The sequence below is a fragment of the Mizuhopecten yessoensis genome, unplaced genomic scaffold (genome assembly GCF_002113885.1).
Source record: "Mizuhopecten yessoensis strain PY_sf001 unplaced genomic scaffold, ASM211388v2 scaffold10891, whole genome shotgun sequence".
Lineage (NCBI taxonomy): Eukaryota > Metazoa > Mollusca > Bivalvia > Pectinida > Pectinidae > Mizuhopecten > Mizuhopecten yessoensis.
Genome location: NW_018408773.1, coordinates 394,254 through 415,996, shown reverse-complemented (window position 1 = coordinate 415,996; position 21,743 = coordinate 394,254). Strand labels below are relative to the sequence as shown.

The following is a 21,743-nucleotide window of genomic DNA, read 5'->3' as shown; positions in this document are numbered from 1 at the left end:
ACACATGATTCTTGTAATGACATCCATGCCAGTGTCCTGTTCCTATCACGACGCCAGCTAACAATGTAAGTCCATTGGTCACTTGAGCAGGGTGTAGGTCATGGAGGTGGCAGGGTAGGTGTACATGAAGTTGTGATTAGGGTCCTCCACCTACAGACAAACATACACAAGACACAACAGTCAGTACCTTGTCAGTTACCTCCCCTTCCATGCCCAAATGGCTACTCTCAGTGCCTCAAAAGTTACCTCCCCTGATATACCCATAAAAAACTTAACAGTTACATCCTTTTTCTCCATCTAGACAATTGTACAAAAGCCAGTACCTTATCAGTTTTCCCCGTTTTACACACACATAAAATTCAGCCAGCAGCACATCAAACAGTTACGTATCTAGCTTTACTTGTCTCCCCTTTTCTACACAACTGTGAGCAAGCCTTCATGAATTGTCTCATTCCAACCATTTGCTAAGTTGACTTCTCTTCTTATGATACCATGAGCAAGTTCCTAGAGTTGTCTCCTCCCCTACAATACACTGATGGAGACTATGTTATATCTCCTCTCCTACACAACACTGATGGAGACTGTTATATCTCCTCTCTTACTATTACCACCATTAGTGAGTTTTCGGGCTTGCCTTCCTTGTTACCATCCATGCAGTAAACTTGATGTACTATAATCTACTTCCTCTAAGACATTCAGTGAACCATCACAATCACCATCCCCTTTTCTACTCGACATTTACTGACAATTCACGAGTTATGTCGCCTTCCAATAAGACACTCAGTGAACCCAATTAGACATTGAGTGAACCTTCACGAGTTCTGCCTCACTTCCTGCCGGACACTGTGTCACCCATCAAAGTGTTGCACCCTCCCAACCAGACATCCAGTGAGCCTTCACGAGGTTTGCCCTCTTTCCTACAAGTGAATGCACCTTCAGGCGTTCTGCCCTCCTATACAATGAGTGAGCTTTCACAAGTTATGCCAGCCCTTTCTACGAGATAGTGAGTCAGCCTTCAAGGATTTTCCCATCCTGCAATTGAGCCTTAAACAAATCCCCATTCCTATAAGACAGTGTGAGCTTCAAGTTTCCCCTTCAACCAGGAATTGAGTAAATCACAGTTCTCCAGTTCCTACCAGACAGTTAGTATGCATATAGCTCTCCCTTACTACCAGATATTTGGTGAGCTTCCCAAACTTCCAGACATTTTATAAGAAAATTTTGTAAAAGTAGGAAATGACTGCTAGAATACATCTGCTTTCACAAACCATTCATCTTGGCTTTGACCTTTTACCTCTGGTTAAAGAATTATTTGTGGAATTCTCAATTGTTGTTTTAAATTCTTGAAAATTGTTTGGTGATATGAAACTGATCAACATATTTATATGAAATAGTAAGCCTTGACCTTTGAACCCTGAAGTGCGAACTCAAAGGTATTCTTGTACTTCATCTCAGTATAGAATTCAATCAAAATCCTTTTTTTTTAGAAATAATTTGCTAGAACAATAACAGTAGGCCATGAAGGGAGAGGATGGAATAGATATACTAGGAATAAGTATATTTATGTCACCTCCAAAAAATCAAATTATTTTGATTGAATAATTTCTAATTTCCAATGACTGGAATTTTCATGATAACGTAAAGCCGATTTTGTTTTGGACTTTTAATCAAGACATTTTGAATTGATAGAAGTAAAAGCACCCATTTAACTAAAACAAGAGGCCCAGAGGGCCTGTATCACTCACCTGAATATTTAAGCAGTCATAGCAAAATATTCTCATTAAATACAATATTGCACTACAAATATTTCCCTCGTAAACTTTGTCGGCTCCATCTGTTGAAACTACCAGCCAAATATTATTTTAAGATTCTATGCTTTTTGGGCCTTCTTCAGAAGTTGTTTGACATATTTTCCTCTGTGACCTTGTAAGTAGGTCAGTCATTTTCCTTCTCAAACTTTGTAAGCTCTATCCCAAGAAGCTACCAGCCAAATCTTATAAAATCCATTCCTTTTGGTTCTTCAGCACAAATCCTTTGAAATGTTGTTGACCTCTGTGACCTTTATAGTAGGTTGAGGTCATTTTCATTTGCAAACTTTGGTGAGCTCTATCCCAGGAAGCCACCAGCCAAATATGAAGAATCTATACCTTTTAGTTCTTTAGAAGAAGTTGTTAGAAGCGTTGACATAACTGACCGCTGGACAAATTCATTTTCATTCTCAAACTTTGTCACGCTCTATCCCAGGAAGCCATCAGCCAAATATCATGGCTCTATGCCTGTTCGTTCTTCAGAAGAAGTTGTCTAAAGGTTTTAAACATTTTTGACCTCTGTGACCTTGCAAATGGGTGAAGGTCATTCATTTAAACAAACTTGGTAGCCCTTTATCTCTGCATGTTACTGGCCAAATATCATCACCCTAGGCCTCTTGGTTATTCAGAAGTCTTTTAAAGATTGACATATTTGACCCCAGTGACCTTGATTACGAGTCAAGGTAATTCATTTTAACAAACTGATAGCCCTTCATCCAAGCATGTTCCTGGCCAATTATCACTATCATAGGCCTCTTGGTTATTCAGAAGTTGTTTAATAAATGTTTTAAACATATTTGACCCATGTGACCTTGATTATAAGTCAAGGTCATTCACTTGAACAAACTGGTAGCCCTTTATCCCAGCATGTTACTGGCCAAATATAATCACCATAGGCCTCTAGGTTATTCAGAAGAAGTTGTTTAAAGGTTTTAAACATATTTGACCTCTGTGACCTTGCAAACCTTCGGACAGGTGAGCTAAAAAATTATAATTATAATGGGTCATAAGAGCAACAATACTGGAAACAGTACCATATTACAGGTACCATATAAATAACTATTGGAAGGAAAGTTACCAGCTTTGGACTATTCCACATTATGTACAATGCCAGTGACAGTGACTGGACACAACAGACATTCTGATGTATAAAGGAATCTTACTTTACCCAGAAAAGTGTTGTCTTACGAAACACCTTACTTATATTATGACAAACAGAAACGCCTGCTGACACACAGAAACAGTGCTAGTCTTATCAAACCTCCAAGACAGTGCTACTTGTCAGTACAGCATAGGAAGTAACACATATCTCTTCTGTTCCCCCTCTACAAGCTCCTCGTTGCAAATTGACCACACTGTAAAGCACTCAGATGTGATCTGCTGAAGTCATCAGGAAGGCTGGAGCCTACATCTAGATAGTGTTACATCCCACTCACACCCACATAGCCTGTACACTACTACACTGTAGCTTATTACACCACCAATCCATACCTATAATTGTCTGTCTCATCACTGATGTTGAAGGGGCTGCCCATTATTGGGGGGNGGGGGGGGGGCAGTGGCTTCCCAATTTGCCTGCCTGCACTTTACACCCTCAACAAACAAGGCCATTCAGTGGTAACTTTATTTATATCAGATCTTTTATCAATATGTAGTATGCCAAAGTGTCAAAACTTCACTTAAATCTATTAGCAGCATGGAAACAGCAATCAAAACCAACATGGTCAAATCATTCCATTGTTGGTTAAAATCTCAATCAAAATATGTTCATCCAAAATTCAAAATTGATATTTTTCAGATACAACACCAAACACTTGTGATGTAAGCTATTCTCCATGCATTGTAGTTCTTGATGACCCCAAACTTGACCTTTGAAATATTTGTAATCAAATCAACAATACACTGATCTAATCAATATGTTAGTAATCTCTGCAAAGGTTACTATGTAATAGAGCTGTAACGTTACACTTTACCCACGATTCGATACGTATCTCGATATTTGCACCACAATTCTATTATTTCGATTCGATACACCTTTATTTTAAAATGCAAAACAAATAAGATATATAAGACGTCGATACACTGAAACCCGAAGTGTTTCCACACTTTTGATTTGAAGCTTGCATTTCCGTACCGCGGTCCGCCATTTTGTTATGAATGCTTTGTGAAAATTGCATCCTCGCAGCCGATTGGCTGAGGATTTAGAGATCAGCCAATGAAATTGAGTGTCTCAAGACGTTTCCGTTGAAGCGGCATACACTTATAATCAGATCGAGACGTATCGAAAATCCGGAAAAATATATCATGAATTGAATCGAACATAAATAATCATGATACAAGTGCATCGCAGTGAATCGTGACACCTCTATTATGCAATTCTGAAAAAGGCAGTACACGCTTCACAGAATTCACTACAAACTAATATAAACTCCTATAGTCGTGTCAACTGCTAAAAAACAACGTTTTGATAATGATCACAGTACATGTTGATGTCCATATAGACATCACTGATAAATTGACACATGTAAAGAGGTATGCCAAAGAGATTTTATCAGCTGCACAGGTACATTTTACATGGAAATTCATCAATATTCAGCTGATCAATTCACTGTAAATACCATTATTTGTATTCAATGTTCGAATTTATCTGCACCATACTTAACCACATTTTGTGTTCTTAAAGTTAGCTTTTTGACCTCAGGCCCTTCAGGCCTTTGTTTGTTTTTGTTTCAACATGCACATGCAATGAACTAGGATTTTATAACAATAAACTCTGCTGTAAGCTGATCAAACAAAACAGGTAGAACACCTGAAATTCTGTTGTGATGGTGAATTTGATCTCAAAATAAATTTCACGCATTCTCTATACATCTGATATCTGATGTCAAAAGTACTGTAGCCCTAGCCCAATCCGCCTTGAAATCAGACCAGAGCTCAGAAAAGATGTAAACAAGACAGACTGCCTACTTTTAAGGTCGGAGAAACTGAGACGGACAGCATCACAGATTGCCTAATCCTAAAACACCAAACTCCCAAAAGCACTGACAAGATTGGTTTGTACTTGGCTTGTGTATAGCTACCTACAACAAGCAATAGGTCAAAACCACCATCTACAAAAATGTGCCAAGTTTGCCAACAGAATGGAAAGAAATTAGCAAAAAAATAAATAAAGCACACACACACAACACAATTCAGGGGAACTACTTGATTGCTTTGTAAGTGATGCTGACAGACTGCTGTCATTTGTGGTAGATAAAACCAAGGCATTGTACTTGCAATTATTTCAGAACAAGAATTCCCATTTCGCGCAAAACCAACAATTATATTGTATACTGATCGCCAACAGTCAACAGTACACACCATGCAAGATATGGTTTCTCACACATGCCCTGGTGCTCACTAGGCTTCAAGTGAAAAGATTAATGATGGAAGTAGAGGCACAAAAATATATTGGTACAGAAAGAGCTAGCAGAACCATGTCAGTGTCAAGGTACACAGAACCACTTCAGTGTAACAGTAGGTAGCTATATAGAGCCAAGACAGTGGGTCAAGGTACACAGAACCACTTCAGTGTAACAGTAGATGTAGCTATATAGAGCCATGTCAGTGTGTCAAGGTACACAGAACCACTTCAGTGTAACAGTAGGTAGCTATATAGAGCCATGTCAGTGTCAAGGTACACAGAACCACTTCAGTGTAACAGTAGGTAGCTATATAGAGCCAAGACAGTGTGTCAAGGTACACAGAACCACTTCAGTGTAACAGTAGATGTAGCTATATAGAGCCAAGTCAGTGTGTCAAGGTACACAGAACCACTTCAGTGTAACAGTAGGTAGCTATATAGAGCCAACTCAATGTGTCGAGGTACACAGAACCACTTCAGTGTAACAGTAGGTAGCTATATAGAGCCAAGTCAATGTGTCAAGGTACACAGAACCACTTCAGTGTAACAGTAGGTAGCTATATAGAACCATGTCAATGTGTCAAGGTACACAGAACCACTTCAGTGTAACAGTAGGTAGCTATATAGAGCCAAGTCAATGTGTCAAGGTACACAGAACCACTTCAGTGAAACAGTAGGTAGCTATATAGAACCAAGTCATTGTCAAGGTACACAGAACCACTTCAGTGAAACAGTAGGTAGCTATATAGAGCCAAGTCAATGTGTCAAGGTACACAGAACCACTTCAGTGTAACAGTAGGTAGCTATATAGAGCCAAGTCAATGTGTCAAGGTACACAGAACCACTTCAGTGTAACAGTAGGTAGCTATATAGAGCCAAGTCAATGTGTCAAGGTACACAGAACCACTTCAGTGTAACAGTAGGTAGCTATATAGAGCCAAGTCAATGTGTCAAGGTACACAGAACCACTTCAGTGTAACAGTAGGTAGCTATATAGAGCCAAGTCAATGTGTCAAGGTACACAGAACCACTTCAGTGTAACAGTAGGTAGCTATATAGAGCCAAGTCAATGTGTCAAGGTACACAGAACCACTTCAGTGTAACAGTAGGTAGCTATATAGAGCCAAGTCAATGTGTCAAGGTACACAGAACCACTTCAGTGTAACAGTAGGTAGCTATATAGAGCCAAGTCAATGTGTCAAGGTACACAGAACCACTTCAGTGTAACAGTAGGTAGCTATATAGAGCCAAGTCAATGTGTCAAGGTACACAGAACCACTTCAGTGAAACAGTAGGTAGCTATATAGAACCATGTCATTGTCAAGGTACACAGAACCACTTCAGTGAAACAGTAGGTAGCTATATAGAACCATGTCATTGTCAAGGTACGCAGAACCACTTCAGTGTAACAGTAGGTAGCTATATAGAGCCAAGTCAATGTGTCAAGGTACACAGAACCACTTCAGTGAAACATTAGGTAGCTATATAGAACCATGTCATTGTCAAGGTACACAGAACCACTTCAGTGTAACAGTAGGTAGCTATATAGTCAAGTTAATGTGTCAAGGTACACAGAACCACTTCAGTGTAACAGTAGGTAGCTATCTAGAGCTAAGTCAATGTGTCAAGGTACACAGAACCACTTCAGTGAAACATTAGGTAGCTATATAGAACCATGTCATTGTCAAGGTACACAGAACCACTTCAGTGTAACAGTAGGTAGCTATATAGAGCCAAGTCAATGTGAATTTACAGAGGAACTGTGTTTAGGGCTGATGGTGGTACCAAGTTTCATAAAATTCAGTGAAGAAACAGTAACATTTCGGACAAACCAGTCTACAGAGGGATAAAACGGCGGACAAACAACCGGATTACAGACAAATGGTTAAAATGATTGAAGCACAAAATGGTGATAAACTCCACTGAAATGGTTGAAGCAATGAAAATCAAGCAACAACTCCTCGATGAATTGCTCACATACAAATTTTCATTGAAATAGGTCTAGATGGCTAGAGGTCAACACATAACAAATTTTAGCATACCCTGCACAGAAAATGTCAGGGTTTTGCAACCAAGAACCTCCAACCTCAAGTCAATTAAGATGTCAAATCAACATACACCAATCTGTGACCTCATTAAAAGCTGGTTGCTGGCAAAAGAAGACTGCTTTTCATCAACTTTGAACTTCCCAATTGTTTCCGAATACGTATAGGTAAACATTATTGCATGTTAACATTCAGCCAGCTATTTTGTCAAGACATGTAACTGTTAGGTGAGAACACTGTCAACACAAAAATCTGTCTTCCACTATGACTTTACCCAACATGCACAACAGAGCATTCAATCGTGATTACCCGACATGCCCAACAAAGCATACAATCGTATAGCTATGTGATCCTACATGCATGAACGTAGACAATATTCCAAACACAATAATGCCTTGACCTAATATGCATGACCAAGCACAAAATCTCCCGACAAATTGTTTTTTCAATGCATACAAATGTTGTGTACAACTTGCCACTGATCACATGATTTCTCACCTGGTGATACATTAGGTATAAAGAATAATGAAAACGTACAAATAATATAATAAACAGTTATTATTTTGGGTACACCACTCATTGTCCAGCCTCAGTGCTTCCAACAGTGTCAAATAAATCTATAAGTTTCATAAGTACCTTTGATTCATATATATATATATATACTTCTCATCGAAATGAAGTTGAATAAATTAAAAACAAAACAAATACATCAACAGTTTAAAAATAGAATTTTCCCCATGAAAACAAATCAACAAAACATGGATGACATCAGGCTACACAAAGCTAAGGCCTAATTAATATGTCATTACGATTCATGTCAACCTACCATTTATTCAATTCTATTGAGCATCCCCAACCTATTTTATAGACATTTGATAGTATTATTTAAATACGATTACAGTTTCTGTCTTGTCAGAGATAAACCAGAAAATAGCATTTCATGCACTCTCTAGCTGAGCTTTTATCAAATAGTATGATCAAAATGTATTGTGAATATTTTTTTGTCCATGAAGGAAAAGTGAGCAACTTTAAAAATAATATTGCCATTCTAAAAACACACTACATCTGGCTTGTTTCTGCCACCAGGACATTTTAGGAACTCTCCTAATGTGTAAACCGTACAAATGTTCTTAATCTCCAAATCTGAATAATCATTTTCCTATTATTACAAGACTATCTGTATCCATACATGGAAACAGCCTAGATTCATACTATCAGTCAACCATCACTTTGCACACTGCTTTACTATATCCCCTCCCAATGGAAGTTATAGTTTATCCTTGATCAAGTATTCATCATTCTGTAGGCTACCTATTAACTTTAATAAAATCATCGCGATAACATTACAACAGAGTCTGTAACCTTTCTTCAGTCTTCGAATTGTGCAATGGAACTATGACACTAAATAAGTCCTATTTAATGTAAACAAGCATGTTTAATATGTTTTTTGTCATGTATTTCTATAAAAAAAACATCGTATGCAATGACGGCTTTTTTTTAATCATTAAGTTAAATGGGGGAAAAAATGAACTTTAGTAAGAATCACAATGTCAATACTTAAAGAAAACATTGAAATCTGAATATGACAAATTAACAATAACATAAATGAATGCAAAACGATTCATACCAGTTTTTGGTGTCAAGAGTTTACTCATCGATTGATGGCTAAAAAGTTGCCGACATTCTGTTTTTCTTATCTTTATGATGATCAGCCAATCATGAAAGCTATGCTTCTTTTTATCTTGCTGTGACTTAGTGGGTGTATTACAGCAAAGGGATGAGTTATCCCACAGAACACTAGCACAGTTTTCACTACTGTAATCAAACATCAAATATGTTACTGATATGATATTGAAAAGTAATTGTCTGAACACTTGCTTTTAGAGACCCACAACATTGTTTCCTCAAAAGTAACACCTTGGGTAAGATTTCAGAGTAGTGTAATGTCATAATGGAATTTATCGTGAACAGTGTTTTTGCCATTTGTTTTTAACAATACAATACCACTATAAGGCAGTTTGAGAAATGACATGGTAAGTTATTCTAATTCTGATCACACATGCACAATGAAATTGAAATTTCTCTCAAAACATTTACACTAGGAAGTTCCAAAGCAATGAAAAGAACTGAGTCAATAGTAACACAAAGACGGTGAAATAAGCTAAGTCGATTGTAAAATCAAGGCTGGTGAATTTATAAACTTGTAAATCTGACAACAGGTTTTAGAATGATGTTAAAACTCTGTATAGAATATGCAACACTGTGTTGTGACTACATATTTATGTCGGGATAAGCATGCTTCCCCTGTATGTAACAACCTCTGCACATATATATGATGTTCGTCATTAAAGCTGAAATCACTATACTCCGTTTTTCATCCAAGTGAGCACGAGTGAGCTGTGCTTTTGTCCTATTATTGTTCTATCTTTAATATCCCTGGTGTAAACAAGTGCTGGCCCAGGTTTACAACAAACACCCAGGGAGCACTGCTTTTGCTAGTAGCACCAGCATACACAGATCCTGACCAGAGTTTGCAGGGAAGAAGTATCCCCGGACATATGATAAAGAACAGGAGAAAGCACTCTTCCTCTAGTGATGACTCCTACATACATGTGTATATGATGGTAACAATGGAATGTCTATAGGAAGGGGTTAATTACCTCCAGGGGGGGACCCTCCAGCATGGTGTCGGTCATTTCTCCCGTTTGATAAGCCTGGTGGGGTGGTGGCTGGGCGTACATCAGTTCTGGCGAGGCGTGCATTGCTGCATAGATGTAACTTGGATTTCCCCCTATTGTCTGACCGGGACTCTGCTGTAACGAAACATCAAAGATATATATGAGCTCACGCTAATCACATCTTTATTATCAGTGAAAAAGTTTTTTGTATAATAATTATATGTCTTATTAGGTCTGCAAAAACCTACCATCTGGCAATCATCAATTTAAGTTTAAACAAGGCATCACAAGTGATTCAAATCCCCTCGCATTCACACAATGTGCCATATATACTGTCCCCGGCCATATGTATGAGGAAATGAATAGAAAATTCAATGATGTAACAGTTACTGCTCTAGCGACGTCATCTGTTGAAGGTACTGTCATGGCAAACAAATGTATCAAGTCTCACAAAATTCTGTTGAGGAATGAAGTCGATAGAACGATGACAATTTTTTTCTAAAAATAGTAACAGTGACCTTGACATTCAACATAGAAAACTGAAACGCAAACTTAGTCAAGGCATTGTTATACCGAATACTTGTATGAAGTTTATGAAATTCCCGTGAGAGAAATGAAATTGCAAGATTGATAACAAAGAATGTTACAGTACGTATGTATGGAATCATATATCCCCTCAAACTTTTGTTGCAAGGGGATAACAATGAAATCTTGGAGAGCCACATCATTCATTTAAACAATGAATTCCCTTTGCCAAGGGAAATGCTCTCTGCCACGTTTATTCCAAAGACACATTATATATTCAAGAATTTGACGGATATCATGCCAGTTAATCTTAAAGCCCAAATTTAAAATGCTCATCCAACCCACTATGACGCTTGAAACAGATTCAAATATTTAACAACAACATTCCAGCTATTTTTGGACTGTACAACATTCCATTTTTTTTGGACTGTACTTTCCAATGCACCAACCACAGGTATGCACAAATATCACTTCATTTCTCCAATCACCATACCACCAATCCTCATGATGAACACACTAATCTTTATCTCTATCATTACAGGATTGATGGGAAAACAACCTATTTCTTAGTTCCTCATAAACCTATTTGATAGTTCTTTTGTTGGTTTTTTTTTGTGGAGGGTGGGTGGCAAGATAGGGAATGGGAAGGAGGAGCAAGAAGATTTAGATCTGATGTGGAGAAGCTTTCATCTAAGGAATAACCTAACATATCTATATAAGTATATACCTGTGGGGCCCATCTCCAAGGATTAGCAGCAGTAGTCCATTGAGGGGTCGTCTGCAAAACAAATCATACATACATTATTAGAACGAGGTCATCTGTAAAAGTAATCATGAACTTGAAGGCGGAAAGGGGTCTTGGCAAAACATTCAGAAAATGGAAAAGGTCATGTACAAAACAAATCAAAATTTTATGAGCTATACCGATATCAACAAAACAGTTTTAACTAACAAGAGATATTTTCTTTGATACAAGTGATATGATGAAAATGTTATATCAATTATTGGAAACGGGCCAAGTAAGTGGTCTTGAGAACCTAGAGAATTATAAATATATTACAGAACACAGCATACCCCACAATGCCCTAATGACAATGTCAGTCGAAAAATGTATTATCTCATCATCAAATGTTAATCAAAACTTAACGAAATAGTTCTTGCCAAGCAACTATTTTTTTCTCAGAACATGTCTGCTCAAAATTAAGCATACCTTTGCTATATTTAGAACACAACTGCTTTGGTCAATGCCCCAGAAATAGGGTTGGTACTTACAATTAAGCATCCAAATAAGTATGTAATATAAACAGTTATCAGCACAATTGAAATTGTCAACAAGGCATAGACTTGCTGAGGAACGGTTTCCAGCCCTGGTTATACAGCAACTATGGCTAGTTGACTAGTCAAGGTTCAGTTAAGGTGAGGCAAGGTTTGGACAAGGTTTGCTGGAGTTAGGCAAGTTAGAGGGAGATCTGGCCAAGGTTTGCTGGAGTAAGGTAAGTTAGAGGGAGATCTGGCCAAGGTTTGCTGGAGTTAGGTAAGTTAGAGGGAGATCTGGACAAGATTTGCTGGAGTTAGGTAAGTTAGAGGGAGATCTGTACAAGGTATGCTGGAGTTGGGTAAGTTAGAGGGAGATCTGGACAAGGTTTGCTGGAGTTAGGTAAGTTAGAGGGAGATCTGGCCAAGGTTTGCTGGAGTTAGGAAAGTTAGAGGGAGATCTGGACAAGATTTGCTGGAGTTAGGTAAGTTAGAGGGAGATCTGGCCAAGGTTTGCTGGAGCTCGGTAAGTTAGAGGGAGATCTGGACAAGGTTTGCTGGAGTTAGGTAAGTTAGAGGGAGATCTGGACAAGGTGTACTAACCGGCTGGTAGGCGGAGTACTGAGGAGACACATACATGGTCGGAGTCTGTGGAACCATCACAGTGGAGTAGGCCGGCTGCTGTAAAACAAATACATACTTAGCATTTTAACTTCCAGCAAAATATTGCAGGTATAATCCACCAAGGGACATCGGGTTTCCTTTTCTAGTGAAGGTGTTGGTTCACCTCTGTGGGGACCCTTAACCTGGTACAAATCAGTCTGACCTCTCAATATAAAACAGTGATTACTCATACCTGTTTCTTCTGGATATTCCTGGAGAATAAGATGGGTTAAGTACCTGTGACCAGGGTCTTGTATCCAATACTATGATAATGTAAATGTGACCTAGGTTACATAACATGACTTGGTTTTGTGTGTGTGTGTGTATATGTGACCTTCTTTACATACCTGTGATTTGAGAAGCAAACCATTTTCTTAACTGTGACCTGATTTACATGTACACACCTGTGTCCTGGTCCTATTTGTGGCTTGTTATGTTATGTGACCTGGGTTTTGTACATGTGCCATGGTTACCTACATGTACCCCTGAATTGTGTGACCTCTGTGACCTGGGTTATATACCGCTGATCTTGGTCATGTTCGTGTGACCTGGGTTTTGTACATGTGCCATGGTTACCTACATGTACCCCTGAATTATGTGACCTCTGTGACCTGGGTTATATACCTCTGATCTTGGTCATGTTCGTGTGACCTGGGTTTTGTACAGGTCCATAGCTGGATTATGCACCCATGCAAGTTACTTACCTGTACAATAAATACATTAAGTACCCATGACCTGGTTTATGCAACTGTGACAAGTTTGTTTTTTCTTGTCCAAGTTTTTGAGGTTTTGTAAATTGTACGAGACCCAAGATGTTTTCAGTATATTAGCAGGTTTCACAAGGCCTGCAGTTTTTTGTACCCGTTACTAGAGTTATATTACCAAGACAAATCTATGTATACGTACCTGTGGGCTGACCTGGGGCTGTGGTATTTGGTAGCCTCCTTCAGGGGAATGGAAGATGGCCATTCCATTCTGATATGTATATGGCACTCCATTAGAGAACATCACCGTCCCAGTAGGAATACTCTGATCTGTAAACAAAATTAAAACAGGAATATATCATATCATAATCAACATATATTCACCAGTCATAGCAGACACAATGTCAAATAATAAACACATTTATTTCAGTTTAAACCAGCTAGGACAACCCTTTATCGATGACCAGTTCTAGGATTATATATTTGCTCAAGTAGTCACCACATACAAAATTAATATGAAACAAATGAAAAAAATGTGCGCAGCAAACATGAGACTCCATGTCTGATCATAAATACCAATCACAAACCTTCTACAGAACATTTAAACAAAATCCTGATTTTACACACAACACCAGACATTACACTCAACACATTCATACACAAACACCAGACTTTACACCCAACACATTCATACACAAATACTAGACTTTATACCCAACACAATCATACACAAACACCAGACTTAACATCCAACACAATCATCCACAAACACCAGACTTTACACCCAACAGATTCATACACAAACACCAGACTTTACATCCAACACATTCATACACAAACACCAGCCCTAACATCCAACACAATCATACACAAACACCAGACTTTACACTCAACACAATCAAACACAAACACCCGACTTTATACCCAACACAATCATACACAAACACCAGACTTTACACTCAACACAATCATACACAAACACCAGACTTTACACTCAACACAATCATACACAAACACCAGACATTACACCCAACACAATCATACACAAACACCAGACTTAACATCCAACACAATCATACACAAACAAAACTTGACGACCACCACATCCATTCACAAATACCAGGAAATACACAAACACTTAAGCCATTCTTACACAAATCTCAAATTTTGCTTTCTTGTTAAAAGTTTTCTTTCTTAGTATTAAACTTGAAACCAAATATTTCCAAATTATCAAAGCTCCGGCGATTGTCTAAGTTGTTTTCTATGCATTTCCAATGCTGCATATTCATACATATTCATACACAGTACACCCCTGCAGGTCGGGGATCGGGAAAAATATACACATACTGTTACCCACTGCATATATCGTAGGAGGCGACTTATGTAGGAACCCCCTGCAGAATTGGGGATTTGCTTTGGTGTCCTCTATTTGGGGACACAAAACCGACCAAAATAAATATGCTGCGCCCATTGCAATATTCGGTATCTTTATCTTTATTCTACTTCAAATAACCTTTTATTTCCTAGTGCCTTGCTTGGCAACACCACACTTTTGGCTTGAATGTTGAGCATTCACCTAGGAGAGGAAGGCAATAGGTTATGTCCCCACACCGAGACATACCAAAGTCCTTTAAAATGGTAGTCGTTATTTTCTGCTTAACGTTCAGCATTAAGGGGAATGGCAACAACTGGTTCACCTGTTGTCAGTATAACGTGACCAGGCAGAATGCTGTGCTTGGTGCCTTCGGCATGGCATTTCAGTGAGATAGCACTATAAAGTCAACATCAGATCCGCGCTATCACAAGGAGGCAAGCACATCAACATTCCCCGTCTCCTGAATACACACGCCCAAGCACGCATATACTACATACATAGAGGCACATCCTTAAATGATCTTAGCTGTTAATAGGACATTAAACAAAAATAAACAAAAACAAATCATACACAGAACCCAGTTTTTGTACACACATCATTCACACACCAACACCAAACTTTACATACACAACATTCATACACGAACTAAACAATTTCTAAACCATTCATACAGTAACTCAAGATGTCACGTCGTCATCCAATCTGGGAGTCCTGCATAAACATTCACTTTTACTAGGAGAAAATGGAATTTCTAGTTTTAATTGTTAAAAATGAATAACAGATATTGACCTGGTGAATTTCGGGGTAAAATTTGTATGCATCAAAAAAACAGAACAGAATAAGTTGGATATGAGGTTAGCGGAGTTGATGGGAGTTAATTGCAAGCATGGGTCGGTGTCGAGCAACGGAGGGCTAGGCTGGCTGTTGTACCGCAGCTAGACTGAACCATCTCTAAAGCATGAGACTGACAGTGACCGTCTTCAACTGAAGCATCTGATGACAACCTCCTTATCAAGCACTGGCTAAAAATGACTGTCTTCCAATCAAACATCTTACTGACTGTAATTGTCCCCCACTTAAGTATGTGACAGACTGTGACTATATCAAACTAAAGCATCTGACAGACCGTTATTGTCTCAAACACAACCATCTGACAATAACCATCTCCATATAGGTTTTTGACTTTGGCTGTCTCTGACTTCAGTTTCAGCTAGACTAGGACCTTGTCCTTCTTAAACATCTGAATGTGTCTTTCCACTGGATTAATGCTGTGTTTTTTTTAAGTTCCACTACACTTTGCTTCAAAATATGACAGGTGAGGTATGGAGTATTGGCAGAATTTTTTTATCTCAAATGGCGATATTCCATTCCAAGGTGGCATCTGATTATTGGGTTAAAACATTCAAAGTTTGCAAAATATATAAATTTGATAAAAGCAGATGAGCATTTGTCAAAATTTACACGCGAGGCACTCTAAAAAACAAATGAAAATTGATGACTGGTTTGCTGTCCGATGAACTTTATACATGTGCAAAGAATCTGTGTTTAGAACAAATGTGATATTTTAGACTGTAAATGCTAAGTTTTATTGTTTTTGAGATGTTAATTTTTAACAAATAATACCATGCTCATCCTAGAAAAACACTATTTAATAAATTATTAATATGTAATGCTTATAAATATCATTGTTTTATTATGTAAATATTTCACAAATAAATATCATAATAATGTTTAACACCGTTTATATCTTTCTTTGAAAATTTTGATCCTGTCTTAAGTGACCACCTGTCTTATGAGACCTTAATTTGAACTTCCCTCGGAAGGTCACTTAAGACAGGTTTGACTTTATATATGCGTTTCAGGTACCACAACCAACCCTAGGTTTTATCTACAACGCTAACATTTTTTTCTCACTCGAATGCACTCCATCAAATGTTGGGATATAAATTTGTCCACTGGATGCGAACAAATTGATGGAGGAACAAACAAGGCAGCTATATATACCCTCTCTACTTCATAGGCTGGTATCAAAACCAATGAAAAAAGTTAGCAGAAAGAAGGTACATAATCCGATTATGACGGACTGACCAACTCATTCTAAAGCACCGGACAGTGACCAGATACCTCATTCGAAAGAATTTGACAGGCTTCAGACTTACTGCGACTCTCTCACTTATTTAAAGCGTCTAACTTGACAGTCACCAAGACTTTTTCATATACCAAGCATCTCTTTGGCCTTGACCATTTCATATAGCTTTTTGGTGTTTTTAGTTACGCTATATTAGCATGTATGCTGTCAATTTTTAGTTTTTGCTACATATATGTAATTTAGACATGTGGTCTTTTACTCAATACCATATTGGTTCAGCTTAGAATAGTGTATCTTTACTTGTGATAATTTTAATGAAAAGTGTAAATGACCCTTTAATTGTATATATATTTAGTCAAATTATAGTAATTTAATAAGCTCAACTACTTTTATGCCAATGCTTACTGTGATAATAATTTGTATGCTCATTTGTTTTCTATTATATCATGATTTTAACTAACCCTTCTACTAACAGAGGACCCTGTGGAAGATTAGCTTTGCTAAACAGGGTTTTTATCCTCAATAAATAAAGTTTACAATTATTATTATCCTGAAAGCATCCATCTGTCTAATCTAACCAAACAAGCCTTTCAGGGATAGTGATTTCCTCATCCTTGGCCTAGAGTATCTGGATAACCGTGATCATGAAGATTTTGTCCATCTTACACGAGACTTCTTTCAGACTCTTGTTGATTTTGTCAATACTGATCAAAACACTTGGCAAACAATTACTTTTGATTTAAACCCTGAACACTACCAAACCTTGACACCTGTAGTCCCATAAAAAAGGGGAAAATCTTGATCCCATTCTTGTGTATTTTCATCCATATATTTAAGGCATATGTCAGCACTTGCCTTCTTCTGGTAGACTTTTAATAAAAATGTTAATCTATATTTTTTTCAGTCCATCTATTTTTCGAACACTTTACATTCTCTTGGAAAGGCAAATGTAAACTGTAATTCCAACAAAGAAGAAAATATATAATTTTGCGTCATTCAATTTTCTACAATGCATAACAGTGCCACCTTGTACAAAATGTATATGCTGTCCGATTAATTCTTGTAGCTCAACTTCATAGTAGGGTTTTATGTGACTGACAAATCTGTTGCCATAGTCACGAGGCAAGACTGCTGGACAGGAGAACGGAAGAGTGAATAGTTACAGCAACAAAACACAAATAAACAGGTTAGTAATACAATAAACTAAAATAGGGAGTGTTACAGCAGAGCGGTTACTGGGGAGGAAGGCAGGGCCATCATCTCGTCCCCCGCCGCCACAGAAACGAAAGCGCAACTTAACCCAGTCACATGGAATTAGTGTAATATCTACAGTTGGCCTATTCACTAGTCAGCGCTGCTGGGCTGTTGGCCAGGAGGCCATCGTTTTTGAAGAGGCGGTTTCATGCATTGAGAAGGACTAGATATGGAAGACTCATAATTAATTATGCAGTAACATCATAGCCAATGATTACCGGGTGTTTATCAACTCTAGAATAACGCATGGATGATGCATCTCTCGTAACAAGTTATGGTGGTGAGCTGAAACTAAAACACATTTTCGTATTTTCCCCAAAGATTGCAGTGACTTTGGTAATAACAACATTGCAGCTGTCAGCCTGAAGTATACAGTGTTTGTACTGTTAACAATGCCTGAATCGTACAACAGCACAGTTGAACAACCTTCTGGGGAAAATACAAAATAAACAAGGAAAATTCAAACATCTAATATATAAATCCAATTGATAGTGCACCCTGCATGCTAAAACGTTTAATTGAAACAATGTTTAATTGTGTGTTGTGCGGCATTTGAAACAAGAAAACATGAACATCAGACCACAGGCTAAACTGTTCAGGCAATGTAACTGCTACCTCACGTTGCTCACTCAAGATTTCATGTTCATGATCTGCAATTCCATCTGAAAAATTTAACCCCAGTGTGAGCCCTATACGACAATCTACACAATAACACTAGACCTTGTGACTGGGGCTGGTCACCTCACACCTCGTCATGGGGATTATAGCTGTACAATTTTGATTAACACCTTATATCAGTGTCAATAGCTTCTTTTTTATATAACTTTTCACATGAAAATATTTGGCCGAATAACAATTGATGGTCAACTCCACCAAATCATCAAAGGGAGATTATCAGATTGGGTCAGTTAAGTCCAATGTGATTTTTTCTTTCTTTCTTTACCTCTTTTCCCTGAAATTCTTTTTCGTCTTTTGTTCTGAATTTGGATTTATTTTTGCTACTTAAAATCCTATACATACATCTCGACAGAGTTCACAGGCGCATTGAAATGCTGGTGAGTTCTAGACATCTTTTCCCAAAGGCACTACTACTGGCAATGCCTATCAAATGTCATAGCTGACCAACAAATTTTAACAAATATGAAACTGTGACACAGCAAAAATACACTGGTCTCTTTTGCCGAGCAAACTGGAATTGAATGCCCCCCACACAGCCACAAATAATGTATTTTGGCATACATTAGGGTTAGGATTTTCAAAAGGAAATACTGGTTTTCAAATATTGCTCTATATATGTAAATTTATGTACAAGGTACAATTTGTAATGCTTAAGCAATTTGTAGATTCTTTAAGTTTCTGTAGGTGGACCATGTTGATGAGGTCAACGAACTGATCTGTAAAATCAGCTTTCGTTGACAATTTTAATGCCTAACAACAATTTGAAACATCTACAACAATTCCATAGACTTTAAGTTAGATGGTTACCACCAATTTCACACAATGAAGATATTTCTTATTTAAACAGGGTAGACAATAGACAGACAACTAAATATTATGAAGAATTACCATTTTTGACATGGTGGTTTTTATAGACAGATACTTGTATCAGTGTTAACAGACGGATGTTGGATAGGAGTAGATTGGGTGAAGTGTCGACCATACAGTATCAGACATGAAAAGAATACTCACCAAAGGACCTTTGTAGAACCTGCTGCAATGACAATTAATGGTGCATCTAAAATACCTTATAATGGTTCAACAGTATTCACATTAACACAATCTTGATACTGTACAGTGATAAACCTGTAATTTGAGGGCCATTTACAGTTATTCTTAATCAATATCTAAATTAAGAGGGGCTATTCCATGTAAAATTAAAAGAAAATGGAACATGGAGGGGTCAATGGCCAGTATTATCCCTGCAGTGTATATTTGATGGAAATCTCTGTAAAATTGTTCTACTTTTATTTTTGCTTATTCTCCAATTACATTACTGTTACATGTTCTTTGTCAGTCTTATTTTTGATCAGTTTGATTCAATTCTTTATGTTTCTTTTATAAAAAATTGTGTGATTCTGTATGTCATGTATCAATATTTTTCTAAATCCATATCAGGGACACAAACCTAGTGACCATCTCTATACCTATTTTATATTTACATTATTATCATTTGTAATTCATCATCTAACATTTTTTCAATACAGTACCTGTTTCCTGATTGCTGGGCCGATGTTTAATTTTCTGTCTTTGAACACCAAATTGTCGGCCTGAATTGAAAACCAAATAAAATATTACAATTGTAACAAGATAACCTCATACATGTCTCAATGCATATAATACACATTAAGTTTGATACTTTTGTCCCACAACATTTTCATCATTCAAGATACATTTCATTTGTCTTCCTATTTGAAATTTTACTTGCTGTATGTATCCAGCATATTGCAAAACTGTAAGCTATGTGAATTTCCGTCAGGTTGAACCCAGATTATTTTATAGTCAAACTTCTTTCCCAAAATAGCTAGAAAGAAGCCTGATTTCTTTGGAAACTGATTTAACTAAAGATTCATGCAAAATGTTAACCTATCATCCATAATTTCATATATTGTATCACAGCATGCATATTTTAATTATCGTCTTTAAAAGTTACCTCTTTCTTGATAATTCGTTCTGCATCTTCCTGATTTTCAAATGTTATAAACCCATACCTTGTGAAGAAAATAAAGGTATTGTATACATTAATAGACCACAAGCAACAATTTCACTGGCTCACAAACTTAACAATAAATTGTACAAAATTTGACATTAACCAGCATTGATGCAATACCAAACTCTCTTCTGCTGCCATTGTTATCATTAATTGACATTTCATGTTCTCACTAAACTGGTGTTATATCACTGAGTTGGTCACAAGGGTTGATTCCAGCAGTTTCAAAATAGTGCCCAATCTACACTTGAAGATTTTCCAAAACCAATTTATAAATTACGAAAATTGGTCAAGAGACTCGAGGAAAGTGCTCTCCTAATTTAAGTTGCCTCTCTTTAAATGTAAAGCAAGCTGCTGGTCATATATAATGACTCTTAGCTTTTTATTTCTTTGGAAGTCATTTGAACATTTCACAACAAATTTTACCAATAAACTTGAAAACGGGTCATTCCTTTTCACAAATAAGTAGCATCACATTTTAGCAAGCTAATGACCTAATACAGTGTCTTCAGGATTTTATTGTTTCAAGCGTTTCAACGGATTGATCTGTTACCTATAATTCGGGTAAAAATAATTTCTATTTGCAAATTTTGTGGCACTCTGTGCTAACAAACCACTGGCGACATGTATCTTAACTCTTGACCCTTCAGGGGTTGACACTAACTTTTAATAGGTGGTGGACCGCAGGTCCACTTGCTCTCTTGATCTGGTGGACCTGGTTAATTTCTGGTGGACCTGAATAATATTCTCAGATCTGGGGCGCTTTGCGCCCCGGTCGACGAGCGTAGCGAGGAGTGGGGGGTGGGTTCGGGAGGGGGTACCCCCCCTCCTGAATAAGAGGGGGGTATGGGGGTCCTCCCCCGAATTTTTTTAAAAGCTAGATGCAAAATCCTGGCATCTGAGGGTTTTAAACAAATAATGAAGGTTTTTTAATTTTCTGTAAAAAACTTGCTTTTTCTCCTTATTTTTTTTATTTTTTCCATTTATGATCAAGTTTTAGTAAATGACACAGAAACATGAAACAATTTTCTCCTTGTTTTTTTTTTTTTACATAGCTCCCATCCAAAGGTGTTTGAAATTCTGACTGTAAATTGAGATAAAGATCATATGAAAAAATAAGGATAAAATAATATACTTTTTTATAGTATTATACCTTTTTTATATGATCTTTATCTCAATATACAGTCAGAATGTCAAACAAATTTGCCCCAACAGTAGTCTTTACGTATTTTGTTGCA

General features: G+C 37.4%; 1 protein-coding gene across 8 annotated transcripts in view; it reads right to left on the bottom strand.

Moving 5' to 3' along the window:
- Window positions 1-21,743, bottom strand: part of LOC110463350 (protein boule-like) — a 32,998-nt gene that overhangs the window by 7,344 nt on the left and 3,911 nt on the right. For 4 of the 8 annotated variants that reach the window (XR_002464384.1, XM_021517861.1, XM_021517863.1 and 1 more), the window contains exons 4-11: window positions 20,449-20,506; window positions 20,006-20,065; window positions 19,488-19,509; window positions 18,428-18,460; window positions 13,283-13,410; window positions 12,317-12,394; window positions 11,187-11,237; window positions 9,917-10,069 (exon numbers count right to left, since the gene is read on the bottom strand). Coding sequence is in view for 7 of the 8 variants with exons in the window: in XM_021517861.1 (XP_021373536.1) it covers window positions 9,917-10,069; window positions 11,187-11,237; window positions 12,317-12,394; window positions 13,283-13,410; window positions 18,428-18,460; window positions 19,488-19,509; window positions 20,006-20,065; window positions 20,449-20,506 (583 nt within the window). In the remaining variant the exon portion in view is untranslated. The remainder of the gene's footprint in view (window positions 1-9,916; window positions 10,070-11,186; window positions 11,238-12,316; window positions 12,395-13,282; window positions 13,411-18,427; window positions 18,461-19,487; window positions 19,510-20,005; window positions 20,066-20,448; window positions 20,507-21,743) is intronic. The other 4 variants (XM_021517864.1, XM_021517862.1, XM_021517867.1 and 1 more) reach the window with 4 other exon arrangements.